General features: G+C 32.0%; 1 protein-coding gene and 1 long non-coding RNA gene across 2 annotated transcripts; one reads left to right on the forward strand and one right to left on the reverse strand.

Annotated features, from left to right (window-relative positions):
- Positions 1–16,532, forward strand: LOC136973088 (choline O-acetyltransferase-like). The gene is made up of 18 exons (XM_067267783.1): positions 1–18; positions 81–272; positions 341–459; positions 524–577; positions 648–813; positions 893–1,067; positions 1,127–1,329; positions 2,566–2,666; positions 2,740–2,856; positions 2,924–3,046; positions 3,114–3,252; positions 3,568–3,627; positions 3,706–3,843; positions 3,915–4,129; positions 14,327–14,447; positions 15,014–15,082; positions 16,301–16,390; positions 16,458–16,532. The coding sequence occupies exons 1-18, from the start codon at positions 1–3 to the stop codon at positions 16,530–16,532; spliced, it is 2,175 nt and encodes a 724-aa protein (XP_067123884.1).
- A 2,182-nt stretch (positions 16,533–18,714) lies between these two features.
- Positions 18,715–19,257, reverse strand: LOC136972918 (uncharacterized). Its single transcript, XR_010880415.1, has 3 exons — positions 19,172–19,257; positions 19,008–19,097; positions 18,715–18,843 (listed from the first exon to the last, which is right to left on the reverse strand). It is a non-coding gene; the product is annotated as an uncharacterized lncRNA (long non-coding RNA).
- Positions 19,258–22,824: the final 3,567 nt, after the last annotated feature.

The following is a 22,824-nucleotide window of genomic DNA, read 5'->3' on the forward strand; positions in this document are numbered from 1 at the left end:
ATGGAATATAATGAAAAGGTATTTTATATAATACATAAGTTTCGGCAAATTTCAACTAATTAAAAGATATTTCTTTATAGAATCTACCAAAACCACCCGTTCCAGAGCTTTCAATCACCATGCAGAGATTCTTGCAAGGGATAAAGGCTGTTGTTAACGACGATCAATATCTACGGGCCGAAAAATCTGTTAAGGAATTCGAAAAACCGGGAGGGGAAGGAGAACGATTACAGCTATATTTAAAAGAATATGCCGAAAATGATGATAATTATGTAAAATCTTTGTTTTACATAATATATATAAGTTAATACATAATTAACAGATCTACTAAATTATATAGGTAACTAGTATTTGGCTAGAGGAAAAATATTTAAAGAATCCTGTACCCTTACCGGTGTATTCTAGTCCTTTCTTTTTGCTACCGAGACGAGAATTTAGAAATGAAGACGACAGATTTAAGTAATATCTAAACATAGACTAAATTATATTATATTTTTCTCGACAATATTATTTTCACTTGCAGCTATATCGCCAAGTTCATAATCTTCTCTCTCATGTTCAAACAGAAGGTTGAAAGGTTAATAAATTTTCAAGATGCTCGAGAGAAAATAATAAATTAATAGTAACTAAATTATTAAATATTTTAGTGGCGAAGTAATGAGAGATACGTCAACGGGATTAGTAAAAGGGCATCGTCTATCCATGGTCCCCTATCAACGTTTATTTTCTGTATATAGAAGACCGGGAGAGGATATAGATGAACAGATTTTTAACAAAACTAGCAGACATATTGTTGTGGCTTGTAATAATCAAGTCAGTAAAATAAGTCTTTCGAAAGATTTACTTAAATCTTGCATCTATATTTAAATTACGTGACAATGCATCTTTTTAGTTTTTTACGCTGACGCTTCCAGACTTATTATCAATTCCCAGTGAGAATGCCATAGCCGAAAAGCTGAAAGACATAGAAAAAGAGAGCAAGCTTAGATTCAACTACAAATGGATTGGGATTTTGACTGCAGATAATCGAAGAATGTGGGCAAAAACTAGAAAAATTTTAATGGAAAGTAAGTCAAAATGTTTATATGATTACATTCGTACAGTTAATATATTAATATATTTTCAGACGCAACCAATAAGCGATCACTCGGTATTATCGAAACTTGTTTATTCGTTATTTGTATGGACGATTCGGTAAAGATGGCGAGGAACGAAATGGAATCTAAAACATTTTCGGATGTTCGTCTGGAAAAAATGGCTCATCACATTCTTCATGGAAATAGAATAGGACATTCCAGTGCGAATAGATGGTTTGATAATTTTATCCAGGTAAATTTTACAGAATTTGACAAATACTATCTACAGAATATAAATTTCTTCAATCAATATATCATATAATTTAACATTTATTAATATATTTTGAAGTAATTTTCATTACAGTAGTTATAAAAATTCTGAAATCCATTAGCTTTGCTTTATACTTTAGGCAAAATAGATATCAATAGACAAGGCGCAAGTCTATAATTCCACAATGTGATATATGTGTCGATCCTATAAATTAGATAGGGTTTGCGCTTCATCAGCGGGATGACCGTGTGCAAATTTCCGGATTTATTTCAGATGTCTAACACCTAAATAGGGACTAATTTTTCATAGGAAACTCCGGAAGCATTCTCCTTAGCGGAATGCCCAAATATTACGTTGCCTCCTATCATCAATCCAATTAAATCCTCTCCGCAGATCACTACTCTTTTCGTCTACCTGTGAGGTGTTTTCACGGCTCTCACGATGCAATTGACTTAGTGAAAGGAATGACTTGGCATATCTAGACCAAATCATACAAGAAAAACTCTGAAGTTCTAATCCAGAAACATAATCAAATGACCGCCTTAAATAATCGGATTACAACTCTTCTAATTTAATGATTAATACTAAGTAATTCGCTACTAGAGGTAAACGTTAGGCGCTATGGCTTAACTAAATTAATAATTATAATTTTAATAATTTAATAAATAATTTAGAATCATCTGGAAGAAAAGAACTGATCCGGAGCGGGTCTTAAACCTCCGCTTGCCAGTTGCTCCACTCCGGAACCCGAGCAAGCCTTCGCTTCCAGATGTATTTAAATTTAGATATAATCTTACGCGGTGAGTATTAATTATTGAATTAGCGGAGTTATAGCCCGATTATTTAAGGCTATCGTTTGGTTACGTTTCTATACACATATCGGGCTTCGCGATGTTTGATATACTTATGTTTTAATCCAGATTCCAATCGACTGTAGATTAGAATTCCGAATGACTAGTACCACACCGTTTTCCTTATTCCAGACGTTGCGCGAATAATTTCTTATGAATATTCTAAATAAATGTCTTTTCTTAAGACACACTTTGCAAAATAAAACATCGTTATCGAACTGCTACGTAATTATACACAGAATTTTATGTTACTAGTAATTCAATAATAAATTCTTGCCAACATATTAGCTCTTCCTGCTACATCTTTTATATATCCAGTATACATTTGTTGACAATTACATTTTTTTTTTTTTTTTTTTTTTTGTAGTTTATTGTGACCAAGAATGGTATCAACGGTATTTGCATGGAAAATTCTGTATCCGAAGGAATCGCTGTTTTACGATTTTGTGGAGAATTTTTACATTTTCTGTAGATTGCATTTGTTTATATTTTACCTTTTTTTGATAAAATAACAACAAAGAATTCTTTTAAACAAATATAGATCGCTCGAATTTCCACAAAGAAAGTCTGAGGATCAGTTAAAATTTGAAAGAATTGAATGGGAATTACAAGAGTCAATAAAAGAAAGTATCAGAAAAACATCATTCGTGGTTGATTTGTAAGAAATTTTATTCTTTTAATACCAAGAAAATCAAACATATTTACTTATCTTCTATAATTTTCAGAATGTTTGAGGGGACAGATTTATACATTATGAAATTTACCGAATTCGGTAAAGAATTCATTAAGAAGCAGAATATTAATACTGATATTTTCATTCAATTGAGTATGCAGTTGGCATATTATAGGTTCGATCTATTAAATTCTACAGGAATGTTTAACACTTAAGGAATATTAAAACTCTATTCGTTTTAGAATGTATCAAAAATTGGCATCATCTTTTGCTAGTGGAGGTTTGAGAAAATTCAGATATGGACGCGTGGGCAACATTCGATCGTGCAGTGAAGAAGTTCTGGAGTTTGCTAAACATTTACTTGATTCTTCTGTAAATTGGGTATGATCTCAAACAATAACCCGAATATAATTAATTCGTGTTTAGCTTTGGTTAATGTTACCTTAGGTTCCAAGATGGCGGCTCGTCTCTGATTCCAGCAAGGAAATATTGGACGCACGTTTTCCTAAACCTAACCTATTCTAATAATTTGGTTGCTAATAATTATTAGGTTTAGGTTAGAATAATTTAGGTTTAGAAAAACATGCGTCCCCACTGTTTCCTTGCTAGAATCAGAGACGAGTCGCCATCTTGGAACCTAAGGTAACATTAACCATAACTTTTTATTATGTCTATACCAACATATTTCTTTTATAGGTTACAAAATTTCAGAAGTTTCGGAAAGCAGTAGATAAACAAACGGAGATTTTCACTCACGTGAGTTTCAAGCAGCATGTCCGTCAACAATTTACAATTATAACAGCACGAAAAATTCAAACACTATTTTTTACGTAGACGCTGAATGGAGAAGGACCCGATAATCATCTGATGTGCCTCAAACGAATTGCAGCACTTAAAGGATTATCCGAACCGACTCTGTTCGGAGAAGATTTTTATAAGGATTTTATGAATTACCGATTACGTGTCCATCGAGTATCAAATACTTTCTTCTAATTTCTCATTCTATATTTTTAGTCGATAACTTTGAAGAATTTTCTTTACAGTTTCATAATAATTACGACATTATATGCGGATATGGACCTGTTGTTGCAGACGGTTACTGTTGCACTTACAATCACGAGAAAGACTGTCTCACTTTCTGCATATCAAGTTTTAAAAATAAATCGACAAATTCAGAAAATTTCGCCAAAAGTTTGAGACTAAGTCTCTTAGAAATGAAAGCTTTATGTGATCATTCGAAAAATGAAGCTTTGCCAAAGTATATAATTTATTTTACTTATAATCATATCATAAGTAAAAAATTAATGTACTAAAAGAATTATTTATTTTTATTTTCGTTTTTAGCAAATTAACGAGAAGTGCAGTAGAAACGGGTGCTTTATAGGCTAAATTTCTTCGATAAATTTGAAAACATTGCTTGATTTCAAAATTTCATTGATAAAAGAATTCGTGTATAAATGACTTTTAATAATTTATAAAACAAATTTTAATACAAAACGAAATGAAACAATTTTTTTCAAAATGAAAAAGCTTTATTAATTCAAATATAGGCAAACTTAATTTTTTTAAATAATTTATTGATTTTACTACTATATAAAATATACAATTTTACTCAATTCGGTACTGTGAGAAATAGCATTTTGAATGTCATACAGTTTTGTATCTTTGACATGTGAAGTTACATTTCTTATGACGTTCACATTAAATCTACATTTTGGATAGTTTATAAGATATTCTGCATCATCAAAAGTAGCATATGGATGAAGAATTATTGATAGCTTACTGACACCTATTTCAATGTTTATATATATACTGTATATAGGGCAGTGGCGTGCCGTCATTGGAAGCGATGGAAGCGCCGATTCCACCTTCCAATGACCTTCCCTTGAATTTTATAAAATATAAATTTTCATATTTTAACGTACTTTGAATTAATTAAAATTAATATTTTATTATAACTGCATTATGTATCTTTTACAAATTTCTATACTACATGTGAAAAAAAAACGATAAGATTGCTATTGTATATTCGAATAATTCGGTGGCGGAAGGAATGTCGAAACCGGGTCAGTCTCCAATCAGCCAGATTATATAGGCATTAGCACATGCGGTTTACAGTGCACCAACCTCACCCGGTTTAGCTGGTAGAAGCGACACACTCGTAAAGAGTACAGCTTTATATCCCGGAGCGGTTGTGGGCTGTTATCCGCCTGCCTGTCAACTTCCAAGCAGCCAGATTATAGGCATTGGCGCATGCGCTTTACATAGCACAAACGTCACGGTTTAGCTGGTAGAAGCGACACACGCGTAAAGAGTACGCGACTTTATATCCCGGAGCGGTTGTGGGCTGTTAGCCGCCTGCTAGATATTCGGCCACCCTCGCTCGATTATGTGAATCACGAGCAGACTAGATCAACGGCGGGCAACCCGCGGGCCAGCTACGGCTGGCGAAAAGTTTCTATCCGGCCCGCGAGATCTTTAATAGATTATTAAATTGGAAAAATAACTAATTAATAGTTATTTTTCCAATTCTTTGTAATTTTCGAAAACGATAAGAGAAATAAATGCAGTAATTAACTTTTTATATATTTATTTCATATTTGCAGACTAAAAAAATTACGAGTCACAAGAAGGCGTCAATTAACTACTACGGCGCGGAAAAAAACGTAAAATTTATTCTGGCCCATGTTATAAAAAGGGTTGCCCACCCTAGACTAGATTTATAACAACCCAACCGATAGGAGTTTACTGGCACGTTTTTATGATAGTTCTGTATAGTTGACAGGAGTTTAAAAAAACTCCATTAAAATATTTGATATATTTATTCTGCGTTTATTCCGCTCTCCCATCTTATATTACTTACGGATTTCGATGTTAAACCGGTGATATTACGATTTAGTATGTCTCATCTGTAAGGGGATGCAGAAAAAACGTGTACAATTCTAGTACAGTGTTAAAAATTAACTGTTACTTTGGCAGCATCATTTACAACCAAATTTAATGAATGAGACGTACAGTACATACAATGGTACAAAAAAAAACTCTAGAATTTATTTTCCTTAAATTTACGATTTATATATCCGTTGTCATAAAAATTTGTCTTTCCACTGTTTTCCCAAGACTACAGATATTCAGGTACAAAGTAACTGGTTTCGACTTATTTCTACTTAAGAAGTGACTAAATAATTAAGAGATTAGGGAATGGGGACATAAATAAAACCCTGTTGAAAGAGCCAGAATTTTACTTCAACAAAAGCTTAACAGAACCAATCACTCGCTCAGTACAGTGGGAAACTGATTTCCGTGTACACCTGGTATTAAAACGAATTAGTTAGAAAACGAATGACTATTAAGTTTAACATAGTTAGATTTTTACAGCTACGGTGAGAAACGTTTAAAATTTACAACAGCCCTGTGGCGTCCTTTGAGATATACTAGTGATGCGACAAAAGAGGCATTTGACATTGACCGGTATCGGCACCCTCGGGATTTGGCACGCACACACTCACTACACACCTACCTGGACCGGCACTAGTTCCATCCATTAGCTACTCGTATCAAGATATTTGACTAAGTGGATTGTTTTAAGATTTAAAAAGTAATGACTATTTTATGTTATTTTTATGTACGTTTCTTTACAAAGCTATATTTTAATTATAATTTTCTTTAAAAGTATATTAATACAATCGAACAATACATTGTACCAGGTATGTATATCCACCGCACATTTTATTTCACCGAGTAAGTTTTTATAATTTATTTTTAATTTTAGCCCTTATATCGTGGCTAGCGATTCAGAATGTAATTGTGATATTAAAAATACATTTAGAGAAGTCTACAGTTTTTACTGGCTTATCGAACAAATGAATACGAATGGACCCTAGACCAGTGATTCTTAACAGGGAACCGCGGCCCCTGGGGGTCCATAAAAAGTTTGCCGGGGGCCGCCAAATTATGCAAAATTTCCTTCAGAATATAATAAAAAGAAAATTGATGTATAATCCGAATATCGTATCGAAAAGTGAAATAAGAAAGATAAAGTTTTCCTATTTAGTTTTTATTTATTTATTTTGTATTTCTTCCTACATACAACTTTGTTAGTACAGAAGAAATAAATGTAAATATGCTACTTACACCGCAGTATTTACTTCTTTTATTCCAAAGCAATTTTAAGAAACTATTAATGCTTGGAATTTTAAAAATAATTAGGAAAAATAGTAGGCTTTGAAAATTTAAATATTTTTGCAAAATTTATGCAAAATCCTTACCACAAGTGGGCGTTTTAGTTTTAGTTTAGTTTTAGCATCGACATTGGATCGATTTATCGACATGTTTCTTATTTTATTTTCTGTTAAAAATTAATGAGTTTTCATGTTATTTAAATAGATAATGAAATAATAAAGTTATGATTTACATTTATTATATAAAAAATAAAGCAATAATAAAAAAATCAATTTATTATAGATAAATTATCAAATTATCAAATATAAATTATTATTAAAAAATGGGGGTCACAAAAAAATTATGAAATATTTGGTGGGCGGCGAGTATAAAAAGGTTAAGAACCGCTGCCCTAGACCATCACTGACGCGCATTTAACTGATTGCCCCTGGAAGTCGGCTTCTTACAGAAACACAGCTTCCCTGTCATCAAATGTCACGGCACGCCACTGATATAGGGGAAGGTGGTGCAAGATGGGGCCATGGGGTAAGACTAGGACGTCTGTTTATTCGTGGTTAACGTGCTGTCATCTAGCTGTTATTTGGGGAACTAAATGTCAACTTCAAAAGGGATCACGAGACGAGAGAACGTCCGAATCGCTCTCTTTGTTTGGAAGGAAAACAGTTTTCTATGTTTCAGCAATACTTCATCTAATTTTACTCCTGCTACAAAGTTTCTACAAAATAAGTATTACTGTATTGTGAACTTTTACATTACCTTTTAGATGAAGATATTATGGTATTCGAAGTAACCTTTAAGACTGAAATTGTTTAGTTTTGAAATAAAGCTGACCCGTGTTTGCAGTCAGTGTGAAAAGTACACGTTGGGGCAAGATGCCATCTTGCCCAAGGTTGGTCACGAATTCTGCTGCTGGCTAGAGGCACCGCAATATAGTGCAGTGGACTAGTTTTAAATTCGTTGTCATTGGTAATTCTATATCACCTGAAAACAACCTTCACCTGTCAGTACCGGTACACATAATGTTCAATACAGCATCATCAACCTTTACATTTCCGGTAAAAAGACGAAAAAATAGCAGAATAGTTCGAATTCCATTACATTCTAGTAACGAACCTGAAGAAGATCTCGATGTGAGATTCGAAAACGTTAGTTTTTCTGCTATTTTTTCGTCTTTTTACCGGAAATGTAAAGGTTGATGATGCTGTATTGATCTATATCACCTTTTCGAATATATAAAATAATAATTTTAAAAATGATCTTTTTATAGAAAATGAAATATTCCACTTTTAAATCATATCTAACTGTAATAAATTTATACAGTATATACTGTATTACTTTATTATATTTCGAGAGGAGAATATAAACGTTTTAAAATATATATTTAGAATATTGAAACTTTATACCTATGCTTTATTTTTATAGAGGCGCACATTTTTCATACGATTTATACATTGTTTTTGCTAGAGAATATTCTCCATTTAAATAAATCGGAATATAATTTTGTACAAATTATATACTTCGTTTTGGTCTAAAAAATTAAATTTTATATATGTAAATGTTTTTAAAAATTATAAAGAAATTATAAATTATCTGATTTTTGAGGCGTCATCTCAAAAAAATGATAGAAAAATTTAAAAACAAAATTGAATCACAATTTATTTATTTAAAATAAACAATTATTACAAATTTTAATTTATTAAATTCCTATTGTTACACGTGTTACTTAAGAAACAATTCAGAAAATATTTAAACAATCAAGAAAATTTGAGGCGCGCTAATTTTCGATATCGATGAGACCGCGTGTGAAAACATTATTTAAAAATCTCTTTTTATTTTATTTATGAAAACATTTTTTAAATTTAAATACTATCTTAACAAGAAATAAAATGTGAGATAACAATCGAAATAAAAATTTTTTTCACCAAAAAAATATCGTCTGCTTACAAAATAGCGAAGAAACTGAGCATGCGCGAAGTGACAGTATCGTCTGGTAAAGTAAATACGAGTAAGTTCAAGCTTTTATATTTGTTCATTCGGAAAATAATTCATTAATTTTTTCTCGGAGCTTCCATGTATTTTATGATTAATATTCATTGCACTTTTGCTTTGATATATTTATCGTTAATATTCCATTTATACATTAATAAATGGGTCTTCTAGTTAATATATCGTAGGCTACTCGACGTCTTTTAACTGTTTCTCCATACAGTATTTTTGTTTTAGAAAAATGATTCGCAACTACGTGAGGAAATCTAATAGACATAGCTGGTCAAAGCTGTCGATGCAAAATGCTGTGGAAAGTGTTTTGAAGGGTGAAATGGGCTACAGGAGAGCCGCTACTATTTTTAATGTGCCTCAGAGTACACTAGGAAGAAAAGTTAAAATACACAGGTAAAAGGGCAAGTCTGGAGAAACATCACGTCCTCTAAGGGGAATCTTGGGTGGTTTTAACCCAGTTTTCACTCCTGAAGAGGAGGCAGAGCTGGTGGAATATTTGAAGTCTTTTTTTTTTGTTTTTTTTTAACTCTTTCCGCCCTGTGGGCACTAAGAGGGCCTTTTTTTAGTAGGCCCATTATGAGTTCGGCCAGGCCCACAATGGGGCGACCGGGTGGTGAGGGACGGGGCCCGACATATCCGAACGGACCACCCCCCGAAAAATTCCTGGGGATTATTCGACCCGTTCGGATTCGATCCCGGGTCCCCCAGAGCGGTAGGCTGCCACCTTTACCGCTCGGCCATCCGGCCGTCATATTTGAAGTCTATGGAATCTCGATTGTTTGGTTTAAGCAGCTTGGATCTCAGAAAGCTCGTTTATCAACTAGCAGAGCGAAATGGAAAACAGCGGAAGTTTGACAATGAACGACGTAAAGCTGGAATTGAATGGTTCCGGGGTTTCATGAAGCGAAATTCTAACCTATCGTTGAAAATTCCGGAAGCAACGTCAGCAGCTCGTGCTGTTGGGTTTAATAAGGTGGCGATTACAGCGTTCTTTGAGCTGTTATCATCTGTAGTTGATAAATATAAATTAACTCCAGAACGCATATACAACTGCGATGAAACGGGAATTTCGTGCGTGCCCAAGTCCAAAGGAAGGATTGTATCGTAAAGGGGAGACGGCAAGTAGGTGCCTTAACTTTTGATGAAAGGAGGCAGACAGTAACAGTTGAAGTTTGCTTCAATGCTGCTGGATCTACCGCCAATGTCTGTTTACCCTCGACTTCGCATGAAGCAAGAATTGCTGAATGGTGCCGCACCTGGGACTTGGGCAGAGTGTCATCCAAGTGGGTGGATGCAAGGTGACATTTTCATTTCGTGGTTTAAACGATTTGTAAAGCTTTCACGAGCCTTAAAAGAAAGTCCTGTCCTTTTGCTCTTAGATAGACATTCTACGCACTCAAAAAACACTAAGCTCATTGACTATGCTCGAGATCATGGCGTTATATTATTATGTTTCCCTCCTCACTGCACACATCGCTTGCAACCATTGGATGTGGCTTTCATGAAACCTTTGAGTACACCGTACAAGCAGCAGCTGATGGAACAACAGAAACAATAAACAGCAGTTTCGGCACCCCCAGGAAAACAGTCTTTGTTTACCGAAAGAAATTCCGCAAAATCAAAAGTTACAAGCATCAGCAAGGGTAGGCCTAACAAGAAACAAAAGACAAACGACACAGAATGCCTATATTGTGAAGGGTTATACACTGTATCTACAGAGAGTTGGGCTAAATGTAGCCATTGTGATAAATGGGAACGACAGTTTAACCATTTTAATTTGCCCTTCTTGTAGGGGAGAGCGGGGCTACAAGTTCCGTTTTTTTAATCAACGTCATAATTTGTTAAGAAAACGTAATTCTAGCCTAAGTATAGAGAGATTAAAATTTAGTAATATATCTAACTTTGCTATAAAGACAGTTTTTGGGGTTGTTTTGTGTAAGATTTTTTTATAATTAATAATACAATACCTAAAGTCAGAAAGTAACAACTTACCCCGGTTCGGGGCTAGTTGCTAACAGGGTGGGGCAAATTGTTACGAGATCTATGGAAGGTGAAATATGTAAAAAAAAACAATAATTTATTTAACTAAGTATGTATTTAAGGACTAATCAATAATATCTTATGAATAACTAGCTGACCCGACCACGCGTTGTTGTGGCTCAAAATGTATCTATTATAAATGTGTAACACTTCCCCCATGGGGGGAATTTCAAAAAATCCCTTTTTAGTGTATATTCTGTTGACGTCACCTATTAAAACGCAATTAAAAACGCAAAAAACCGCACATAAAATAGTATAAATAGAAGCCGAGTTCTTCACGGTCAGCCTTAATCCTGTCCCTTTTCCCGCTGGGGAATATCGAAAAATCCCTTTTTTAGTGTATATTCTGTTGACGTCACCTATTAAAACGCAATTAAAAACGCAAAAAACCGCATGTAAAATAGTATAAATAGAAGCCGAGTTCTTCACGGTAAGCCTTAATCCTGTCCCTTTCCCCGCTGGGGAATATCGAAAAATCCCTTTTTTAGTGTATATTCTGTTGACGTCACCTATTAAAACGCAATTAAAAACGCAAAAAACCGCATGTAAAATAGTATAAATAGAAGCGGAGTTCTTCACGGTAAGCCTTAATCCCGTCCATCTCCCCCCGTAGGGGGAATTTCGACATGTATATTATATAAAAACACGTGCATATTCGAATGCAACGTTGTGTTAAAATTTCAAAGGAATCGGCAGGAACAAACAAACGTTGTATTTTATTTATATAGATAGGTAGAAAATGATCTGCTTAGGTCCATTTTCACAGAAAAGCATAATGCCTCACAGAAAAGCAAACTTAGGTCGTCGGAAGTTAGCGCCATCTGTTGGACATAAAAGCCTTAATCCATATATAAATATATTTTTGAAAGGGGGGAAATGGCGATCTTCACATATGCCACAAACCTTCGCGGGAATGTATTAAACAACTTCCCAAAGTTTCATGGCAATCGGATAAATGGTGTGGTAATGCATGAAAGACAAACACACACACACACAGACAGACATACTGTACATTCGTTTTTATATATATAGATTACCAAATGTTGTAGTTGCTGAGAATAAAATAAATTATTGTTTTCATTAAAGTGGTTGCCATCTTACGACTTTTCAGACCTTAAAGTCCTCATCCTGCCCCACCTTTCCCTATATAAATTATATAAACAAGGAAATATAAGGTCTAATTAAATTCTATTAAAATGATTTTACACTTTAGTATTCATTAATGTTCACGACATTTATGAATAAATCATGTTCAAAATCGAATTAAAATAGTATTTAAGAAGAGTCCTTTAAAAAGTACAATGTAATATCTGAGTTAAAAATGATAAAATTTCATTTTTTTGAATGAATTTCAAATGTTTATTTCTTATTCTGGATTATCTCGAGCAAAACTTTCACCGCAAAGCGATTACAGCGCTCGAAATGTCAAAAATATTTATTACGCCACTTTTGTAACCTTAGAGCTATTAGTAGTAGAGTCCCCGGTGCATCAATCGACTCTGTTTTAATTAATTCCAAAGTCCAAAATATAAATGGAAACTTAAGTCATATCTTTAGAAATATGACATTAAATCACGGATCATCCATAAAATATTTGTTCCTCAAACAGTTGTTATTATTTTATTCATATTTGTCTATTCTGCATTGTTTACTATTTTAGTAAATCAAATATGCTGAAGAATTTCATCAATATATGAAAGAATCCGATCGATTTCGGTATGTATAAATTGCCATATATAGTAGCAGCAAATAATTGTGTGTTCGTTTTATCCAGTTTATTTCGAAATTATCCTCCTGGCAAGTTTTATTTATTTTACGCTTTGAATTTTCTCGAAGCCAAATATATTTTAGACGAAATTATTTCTATTGATTTAACGGATTATTTTTTCTTTAATATTCGGATGAACGGATTGATAGGATAAGGAGACACAACACACGGACGATGTGTTAAGACCTCCTCCTTGGCAGAACGTCTCCCGGATCTTATGGGGAATTGCCATTTATTTAAATTATTCACGGTTTTATATACCAACTAGTTTACCGGTTTTATTCACGGCCTCTGACAGGTCCTTTAATATTCGGATTTATAGGATAAAATTTAGCATATTGTCTATTTTTGTTAAAATTAGGATTAGGCTAGGTCTAGTCAATAGGTGTTAAATAGAATATCTTAATCCTAAGTAGGCACCGTGAACATTTTGTTAAAATTATATTAGGAAAATTATGCAGCGAGTGTTAAAATATTTAGTTATGTATATAAAACCGGTTCGATGATACTAAAACGGTTAACACCGATCTCGGAACCTTTTATTGCTTACTTTCTAACCAAATTTTTAAAATTAACTTTATAATAAGCCTTTATTTTAATATAATTTGTAAGTGTAATTATAAATTTAATTGTAGAAATAATAAAACAATTATAAGATCGTTAAAGGGTTCTAACTTCGCTTTGACGTTCCAGTTTGATGAGTTTGAAACGTTTACTTCTTGTGTCGGTTGATATTTAAATTGTCCACGTTTTCGTTTTATATATGTGGTTTTTATTAAGACAAAAATAAATAAATGACTATTTTAATTATTAATTTTAATAAAATATTTTTGTGTTTTTTTTTTAGGATTTCCTTTTCCTATTGGAATCATCTACTTGTATGAAAAGAATTCATTCCGGAAATGTAGAAAATGAATTTTATTTTGGAATTTCAAATATGCAAAACTGCTTGAGATAACTTTCTGTAATTTCTTATTTGGAAAATATTTTTCTTGGCGAATTTTAAATATATACTTTGTTGAAGAATTTCCTTTATTTATATATAACTTTCGAAATTTTAAATAATATCGAATATTAATACATTTATTAAAACTTTATATTAATTGGCTACATTTTGTTTTTCTTTAGCCATTCAAATTTAAAAATGGGTGAATGTCTAAATAATTCTTGTCCTACTTGCCATATGAAGCCACTTCTTTCAGTTGCCAAGACTTTTGGTCTGAATGTAATTCGCGATTGTAATTGCGATGGAAATCCTCGAAATAAGCCAAAGATTTTGCTTTTTCTTAATAAATTTTGTTTAACTCTTATTGAAATATATTTATGGACAACATTCTGTTTACTTATATCCTACACATTTTATGGCGATGCAATTTGCAAGAAAGTTTTTAAGTCCTTTTCTCAAAATTCGGAATTCGCTTTATCTGCTATTAGTATGAATACATTTTTCTTTTCGTTTATTTACAGCACAACTTCCAGAAGAAAATTCCGTTTTACTGGCACAATAAGTTCTTACGACGAGGAATCCATTCGACTTAAAAATTTAGAAATATTAATGAACATAATATTCGTTACTATAGTTGGATTAGTAATAGCATTAAAAATAATTTCTGAAATAAATTTATATTTTTTTATGAAACAAAACACGGAATTGATTGGTGAGATTTTCTTTTGTTATTATCATTTCGCTTTTATTGTGTGTTATGGTCTTTTGACGATAATTCTTATCGTTTTGCAAATTTTTACTATTGGATGGATTATATATAAAAGATTCGATCAGCTCTCCAGGGATTTTGTGGAATTAAAAAAAGATCTTAGAAATGTAAAGTTTAATTTTAATATGTTGATTGATAAGCATTCGGAACTTTTGTATTTTATTGATAATTTCAACAATAATTTCCGATATTTGACTTCTGCATTTTATATTTACTCGGTTTATTCAGCTTGTTTTTATCTCGGTGGAGTTTTGTTTGACGATTTACATATTTTTCACAAAATACGATTGTTATTTCAATCCTTTTTAAATTTAACTGCAAGTACGGTTACAAGTTATATTTTGTGTCTTTTCACGTCTCAGGTAAATTCATTTCCATTACTGCATTATTCCAGTTTTTAAGGTTAATTTATATATTTTTATGTCATTTCTTTGAACAGATTTACGGAAATTTTAACGAAATAGAACTATATTTATTACGTAATTTGACAGTAAAAGAACAACTTAAAGTAAGTGTGAAATTGTACAAAAAAAGTATAATTTTACCTAAATGCTAAATAAAAAGGTATATTATATATATATGTTGTTTTATATAAATGCAAAAAATTTCTTGTATGATTCTATCTTTAAGCAGAAATTTATCATCGTTACTGAAGAATAATTTTGGATTTGTTTTTTGGGATTTTTCATGATTTTTTAAATAATTTAAAGAATTATTAGCCATTATAAATTAGACAAGATACGCTTATCTGATGAAATAAATGTACAACGATAAAACAAAATGTTATAAGTTAAAATGCAACGAGGGAAAATCCAGAAAAACAAAGTTGATTCACTTCGTGGCCAAAAACAATTAATTCACATTAAAGATGATTGTTTCAACATTGTTATCCTTAAGCTATAGTAAGAAAAGAAAAATAATAGCAAGATTTTATATATATATATATATATATATTTTATATATATATACGAATTTCTGGTATCGACTGGATGTCGTGTGAATTCAATTCAATAGTTTTCCTTTGAATGGAGTTACATAAATGACTTGATATAACTACTGTTATCAGGAAAAGTGTGATGTACAGGGGCAAGACACTACTAATTTTAGATGGAGAACAACATATTTTAAATCGAATAAATTAGCAATATAATTAAAAATTGCAGTCCGGCATTGTGATTATGTCACAATAAATAATTGCTCGTTAAAGTTAGCTTCAATTTTCATGTGAGATTTCAAGCATGTGTAAAATTTGAACTAGAAAGTTATTTGTTCTACAAATATGAACAGGTAATTAAATATCTCACAGTAGTTGTGAGCAATAAAGTAATCATATAAAGGGTGTTCATTTAAAAATCTTTCTAGGAACAAAAAAAAATATTTCATTATTCGAGTGCATGCATAAGCGCTAAAATATCCAAAGGGATCAATTTAAGACGATTTAGCATAACATACAAATAATTTCTGACTGCAAATGATAAAGGCACAATTGCTGAAACTGATGTAAGAAGTGAGCTTTCTTTTATTAGAGAACATGTTCAACAACGACCGCCTACAGTGGTAATACAAAAATGTAGACCAGAGGCCGATACAGGGGTGGGGAAGATGGGTTGAACATAATATTTTAATTAATATTAAAAAGTCTAAAATATACGTTATTCTAATTAAATTGTCCTATTGGATGATTTTAATTGCTTTAAGTTAAATTTAAGTTTTTTTTTTTTTTTAGATTCTAAATTTCATAAAAAGATTCGGGAAAAAGCCTATTGGATTATCCGTTGGTGAATTCTTTTATATCGACAGAAACTTTATGTTTAAGGTAAGAAAAAATTTTAATAGTTGAATATAGTGCGATACTTTTATTATTAAACATATTTTATTTTTAGATGATCGGAGCAATTGAATCTTGCTTATCTGCAGTAATATCTTTAGCAAAAGAGAAAAAAGTTAAAAGATGCTAGAACAAGACTTCGTCAAACCATGGAGATGAAAAATATTGAGAGTCGATTTTCAACATATTTATTAATCACTGAAGAATATAGAACTAAAATTTGAAATGTTTTAATCAATCAATTTAGTAACAAGTAAAGTTTTAAAAATAACAGTAATTATGTTAGGGTATCAGCTTACAGCTCGGTGAGACCCGTACCAGGTACTTTTCTTAGACTGTAGGTCATAGATATGTCGGGTCCTGTTCCTCACCATCCAGTGGCCTACTGCGAGCCTTTCCGAACCCACAATGGACTTGATAAGAAGGTCCTCCTATTTCGAGTGTGAAATGGTACCGTTATGTTCCGTCGGAATTTCCTAGACTGTTGGACTGGACCAGGGATGGTGGACCTTTTTGAGTTCGCGTGTTATGTAGCAGGCATAATTCTCTCAAATAATTTATTCGCGCGAAGTTTTAGACTAAAAACATTTATTTTTAAAGAAATGAAGTGCGTATACTTTAATTAACATAACTTTAAAATAGCTGATTGAGAAAAGGATGATGATATGTTGAGGTGAACCATAATAAAAACTTAAATTAAGATCATTTTTTTAAAGTAAGAAAGTAAGAAGTAAAAGAAATCGTGTGATATATTGAGTGACAGATATTTTTTCTGACGTGCCATAGGAGCTTTGAGCACGCCTGTCATAAGTTCTCCATTCCTGGACTAAACGGTTATGAAGTTAACAAATAGAGAACATTATTCTTTTGTATGTGGAAACAAAATGGCGGAAATGAAAAATGAAATGACATTACTCTCAAGAATGTAGTAATAAATAGAATGTTTTTGATTGTTAGGCCTATATAGGTACTGGTAAAAGTACTAGGTAAAAGTTGAAAATTTTTAACTTTTGCCACCGTGGAAAGCGGAAATACAATACAATAATCACATGTGACATATCTAGTGTTGCCACCAGGCCGGTTTTTAAATTCGTGGTCCGGATTAATTATTAATTTGTTCGGTTTTCAGCAGAAATCTTCACAATGATTAATAATAATTTAATTAATATAAATGTTTTTAAAAATAATTGATTAGTGAATATTTCTTATGATAATATTATGTGGTTCCTATGATAAGTATTTTTTTAAATCTAAAAAAGTAATGTTTAATGTACCAAAAACATTGTTAAAAACGCTTCTAAAACGTAACAGAGCATGTTTATTCTTAATGTACATTATAAAAGTTGAGTATATCATCAAACAATAAAATGTCACCTTGGGACAAAAAATCTTTAAGGCATTTCTTCAATTATTTACGATGAAAATTTATTATTATTCAATTCCAATAAATCTGGCTTATCTGTATATAGTCGTTAATAAATCATTACTTGTATTAACCGTTAAATCATCACTCTCTTGGATCTGTCAGCGGAAAACGAACCGAATTTGTTTCGTTTTCGGTGCTGGATACCAAACTATTTTAAAAAAAATAGATAACGAGAAATTTAACTAATTAAAATCGAAAAAAATAACCAATTCACTCTAGAAACACCGTACAAACAACCTCAAAGGACCCAATATGGCGACTGTTGCGATGCATCACAGTATCGTGTCTAGATCTTGTGTTTATAGATCTTGGTACGGTAATTTTCGCATGGTATACACGGGGCGAAATGGCCAGCGCAACTAACACCCGTATATGAATAAATCAAATCAAACCCATAACGGTTTGCTAAAAGGGCCCTCTTAGTGCCCACAGAACAAAAAGAGTTTATAATAAAAAAAGCAGTAAAGAATATTTATAAATAATCTCTATTAATATATACTTAATCAATTTTGAGTTTTTAAACTTTTTACATTTTATTACACAAGTTCATTACAATGTAAATAATAGAGAATAATTATATTATTCCTGGCGACTCCTTCCCAAAACTAGATTTAAATCTATACTGATACGAAATAAGAATTAACTTTGAATAGGATAAAAGTAAATAATCAAACAGGTATTAGTAATATTTTATTATTATTATTATTATACAATGCATAAATTAAAATTCAAAATTGTGTGTTTACTTTACTAAAATTTAAAATATAGTAATTATTTAGGCTATGTATTTATAATAAAATAAAAATAGTAATTTATCGAATTCTATATTATAGAGTATATTGAAAAATTAATAGAAATAAAAATATTAAATTATAATAGGCCTATTATTGCTTTTAATATGGAAAATGACTTCTCCTTCTATCTCCAGTTTCATGCTATTCTGGCATTTTCTCCCGTATCTAATTTCGTGTATCTTCAGAAGTGTTAAGTAAAACGATAAAAGATTCCTAGACAGCTACAAAAAATAAGACATTACATTATTGTCGTATTACGTATTACTGTCGTATTATTACGTATTACGTCGTATTATTGTCGTATTACGTATTTTATATTAATTTTTAAATGCAGCTAAAAATCGAAACAAATTAATAACTAAAAATGTATATTCTAAGTACATACCGTGATAGCGATGTATTTAGTAAGTACACTAATATCATAAAATTTAATTCCTACAGGTAAGAAACTAAGCCTTTTCAGAAAGCAAAACAGCTGCAATAAAATGAAATAAATAATAAATGAACAGAGATTAAATTATTTTAAGATAGATAGATAGATAATCTTACTTTCATCCTCTCTCTCAATCTTAGCTTGAAATACCAAAAAGTATTCATTCTGATACCAATTGCCTGTATCTGTAAAACGATTAAATTATTTTTTTATAGTTTAATAATTAAAATGTTCATCTAAACATTAGAAACGGTTCTGAAAACATTTAAAATAAACAGATAATTCTGTGTTTATTTACTGTATGTAAATACTAGCGGGCACACTGCACAATCACGCCGTTAACGTTAACTGAGCTCCATTGGCATGTTAGACAGATGAAAGTCTAGATCAGATATGGAAAGCTTAGGGATTAATTATATGCGAACTTTCTGTTTTAACCGGAAGTCACGTTATTTCAATTCAAAAATTTTCTCCCGAACCAAGTTAGACAATGACCGGTATGACTCCATTGTTAGCAGGAAAAGTATGTTGTACAGTACACGGGCAAGACTGTTAAAATTGAGAGCATTGTGACGATGTTGTAATAAAACATAGACTTTATTAAATCCTTTTTATGTTTTAGTTATAGTTAAATAATTATTAGGGTTTTTAAAAATCAGTATATGGGGTGTCCGTAATACATAACGCTATTTTTATACTTTTCAATTACCATCCCATCCTTCCGAAATGATCCACAATACGTCGCACATACCCACTCCAAACTAATATTTTCGATCAGCCTCATTAATTGTACTAAGGAGTGATATAAAGCACGGGATATCGGACTTAGGTCTAGTTTATCGTGACGTAATCCTTCACGCAAAGAAACTCATCAATATATTAATTATGGCCGAAGCGATAAAAGCGTCAGCCTGCCTACCGCTTAGAAAATCCGAACTAAAAACTTCATAAAATTTCCATTGGCGGTTGCCGAACCCACGATGAACTAAAGAAAGACCCTCTTAGTTCCCAAAATGGTGTGTCCAAAATGAAAATAATATATCCTAATTAATGTTTCGTGGCATTATTTAGAATTAATTAATAATAATACTTCTAATGATCGAATAAAAAACTTTAAAGATTTAATTTATACGTACGTGTGAAGACATCACTGCTGCGTCTTTCAACACCCAGATGACACCCATCATCATACATAACATAGACAACGATAGCATGGCCGTGGTTTCTTTACTCGCTTTATTAAAAACTAAAATATAAAGCATGATGCATAAATCCGATACGATGTAAAAGTAAGAAAAAAATATAATGTCCTCCATTAAAATGTTAAATGAATAAACACTACCGCAGATGTATTTATGTCTATCAAATACGTCGCGAAGAAAGTTCTCGCTACAGCTCCGTTGTGTTTCTCTAACTTTTATATCTTCTAATAATGTTTTTGCTCTTATAGAAATAACGTTAGTGATCATGCCGAAAACATACAAAAAATAACAGATAATACCAATGGCATAAGCGTACTGTACAGTAATGAGAATTGAGCATAATATAGCGGTATTTTCGTCTGAAGTTTCTTTAATGAAAAAGTAACCTCTGCGCAATAATAATACGATAAAAATCCCTACTAAACTTATAAAGCCTTCTGTGTACGTTACCGTAAACAAGAAACGATAGCGCTCAATTGTTAATTTTTCCTGGAAAGTGATCTGTTGACAGCTAAAAATTTGCATGCGTTTCTCATCTCTGACAAGCAAAAAGGTTAGCAAGACTATCCACCCAAAATATAATACGATATAGACTTTAATGAAGAGAGAATCCTGACCAAACATAGAGACGACCCCGCCGCAAAAACAATAAGTATACTCTTCAGGTAGAAATAGTATCAAAACAGCGCCTATAAAAGCCACGCAGTGTAGCGTAGACCAAAATAAAGTATAAGCTTTCTTCAAGATCTTCCATATCTTCGATTGATTTCCAGAATAGCAATGACAGAAGCAATTAATCCCAAATATTTTTGACACTTCGTATACTGGTGCCAATAAACAATCTAAGCAAGTATTATCGTCTTCGGTGTATATAAAACGAAAGAAGATTCGGTCTATATAATTCCAAGGTAAAAGTTCCATGTTTTCTATAACAACGTTGTCGCGTTAATGAACAGAAATTCTTAAAGTGCTTCTCGTGTTCTTTTCTTTTATAGCTAATTATACAATGACGTATAAGAAAGCAATCTGAGCAATCGATTCCCGATCAATCGCTATTTGTATCAGCGCTTATGAGACGACGTAAAACTCTTAATCTGACTTATTAAGATTCCCTAGAAAATTATTAGTAATTTCAGTCCTCGAAGCATTGATAAATTGATGAATTAATAGTGAAATTTTTATGAATAGACAATTAGGTTTAAGTTATGTTTAATTTTATAAGTACAATAATTGCTGATTGGAGAGTAGACATGGTAAAGACGTCATCCTGCTGCACTGGGAACTCTAGAGCATCATATTTTCATTACGTAAGATTTTATTTTTTCCCGAAAAAAACAAATACTATAGAAATGCTTGGTTAATTTTTAACTTTAACCAAAAACGTTACGGAATTGGCCTTTACGGCAACACCATTTAAAAATTGAAAATGAAAACACAGTATAATACTGATTATTTTTTATGTCCCATTTCAAGGCCCTTTCGTCCTAGTACTTGTGTCTGCGAATCCATTGACCTGCCGAGTTACAACACCGGGACTTAAAATCAAATTTGGGCGGAGACCCCATAAACTTTTCATATGCGGTCTGTTTCAGATATGTCAAACTCCATCCCTCACCATCCGGCCGCCCATTTATGGCCTGGCCGAACCCAAGGAATTTATCGTGGGCCATCTGTCCCGATATATTCGGCCCCTGATAAATTCCATGATCTTGGGTCCCTCAGAGGGATAAGCTGGCACATTAACCACTCGGCCTTCTACATTTCTTTATAACATTAAAATCATTCTAAATTATACGAATAGCGCAAAAAATAAAAATAAAAAAACAAGTCAGCTAAATTTACGACGACGCTTTAAATAATTTTAATGATTTTGATATTAAGTTTTAACGCAATCTGTAATTATCGATCAATGGAGATCGATAATTATAGATTGCGTTAAAACTTAATAAATTAGTCACGCTATCAAATTTTCAACTGTCATAGAAAAACATAGTCGCGCATACACTTATTATACAGTGGAATTTCTATTATCTCTCTTGGTCTATTCATTTGTTTAACTACGTTTTCAGCGTATGTACACTGTATATACGTCTTATATATGCACACATTTTATAAAAACGTTGACCATAGAGCGAGATTCAACTACTAATTTCTCTTTATCCCAAAATAAGAGAATGGTACGATAATATTAAAAGACGTTGCGGTCGACTTCCGGTGATAAGATCATGTCGATCTGAGGAAGGGAGACGTAGACGAAGATAGACACAAGACCTACACACACTTGTATTTTGATCCCATTCCATTGTCCTGACGCCGTTTTTGTCTAGATCAGGGGTGAGCAACCTTTTTAATCAACGGGCCAATTTAAATTTTAAAATTTTTTGGCGGGCCGCACATAAAGTAACACTTATTAATAATTTACAAAACTTTATTTATAATAAACATTACAATAAAGAAATATAAAATTTAAAAAAAGTAAAAATTTCATATACAAATTTTAATGCAAAATAAAAACAAACAAGAAAAGAACAGAAAAACGAATTTACTTGAAATTTTTAATGAGAAAT

Source organism: Centruroides vittatus, unplaced genomic scaffold (assembly GCF_030686945.1).
Source record: "Centruroides vittatus isolate TY-2023 unplaced genomic scaffold, ASM3068694v2 contig_1074, whole genome shotgun sequence".
In the NCBI taxonomy this organism is placed as follows: Eukaryota; Metazoa; Arthropoda; class Arachnida; order Scorpiones; family Buthidae; genus Centruroides; species Centruroides vittatus.

Bases quoted from the DNA above. Each gene is read 5' to 3' on its own strand.
- LOC136973088 (XM_067267783.1), top strand. The intron at 1,068-1,126 runs GTAAGTCAAAAT...ATATATTTTCAG, and splicing joins TAGAAAAATTTTAATGGAAA to ACGCAACCAATAAGCGATCA. The intron at 16,391-16,457 runs GTAAGAAAAAAT...TTTTATTTTTAG, and splicing joins ACAGAAACTTTATGTTTAAG to ATGATCGGAGCAATTGAATC.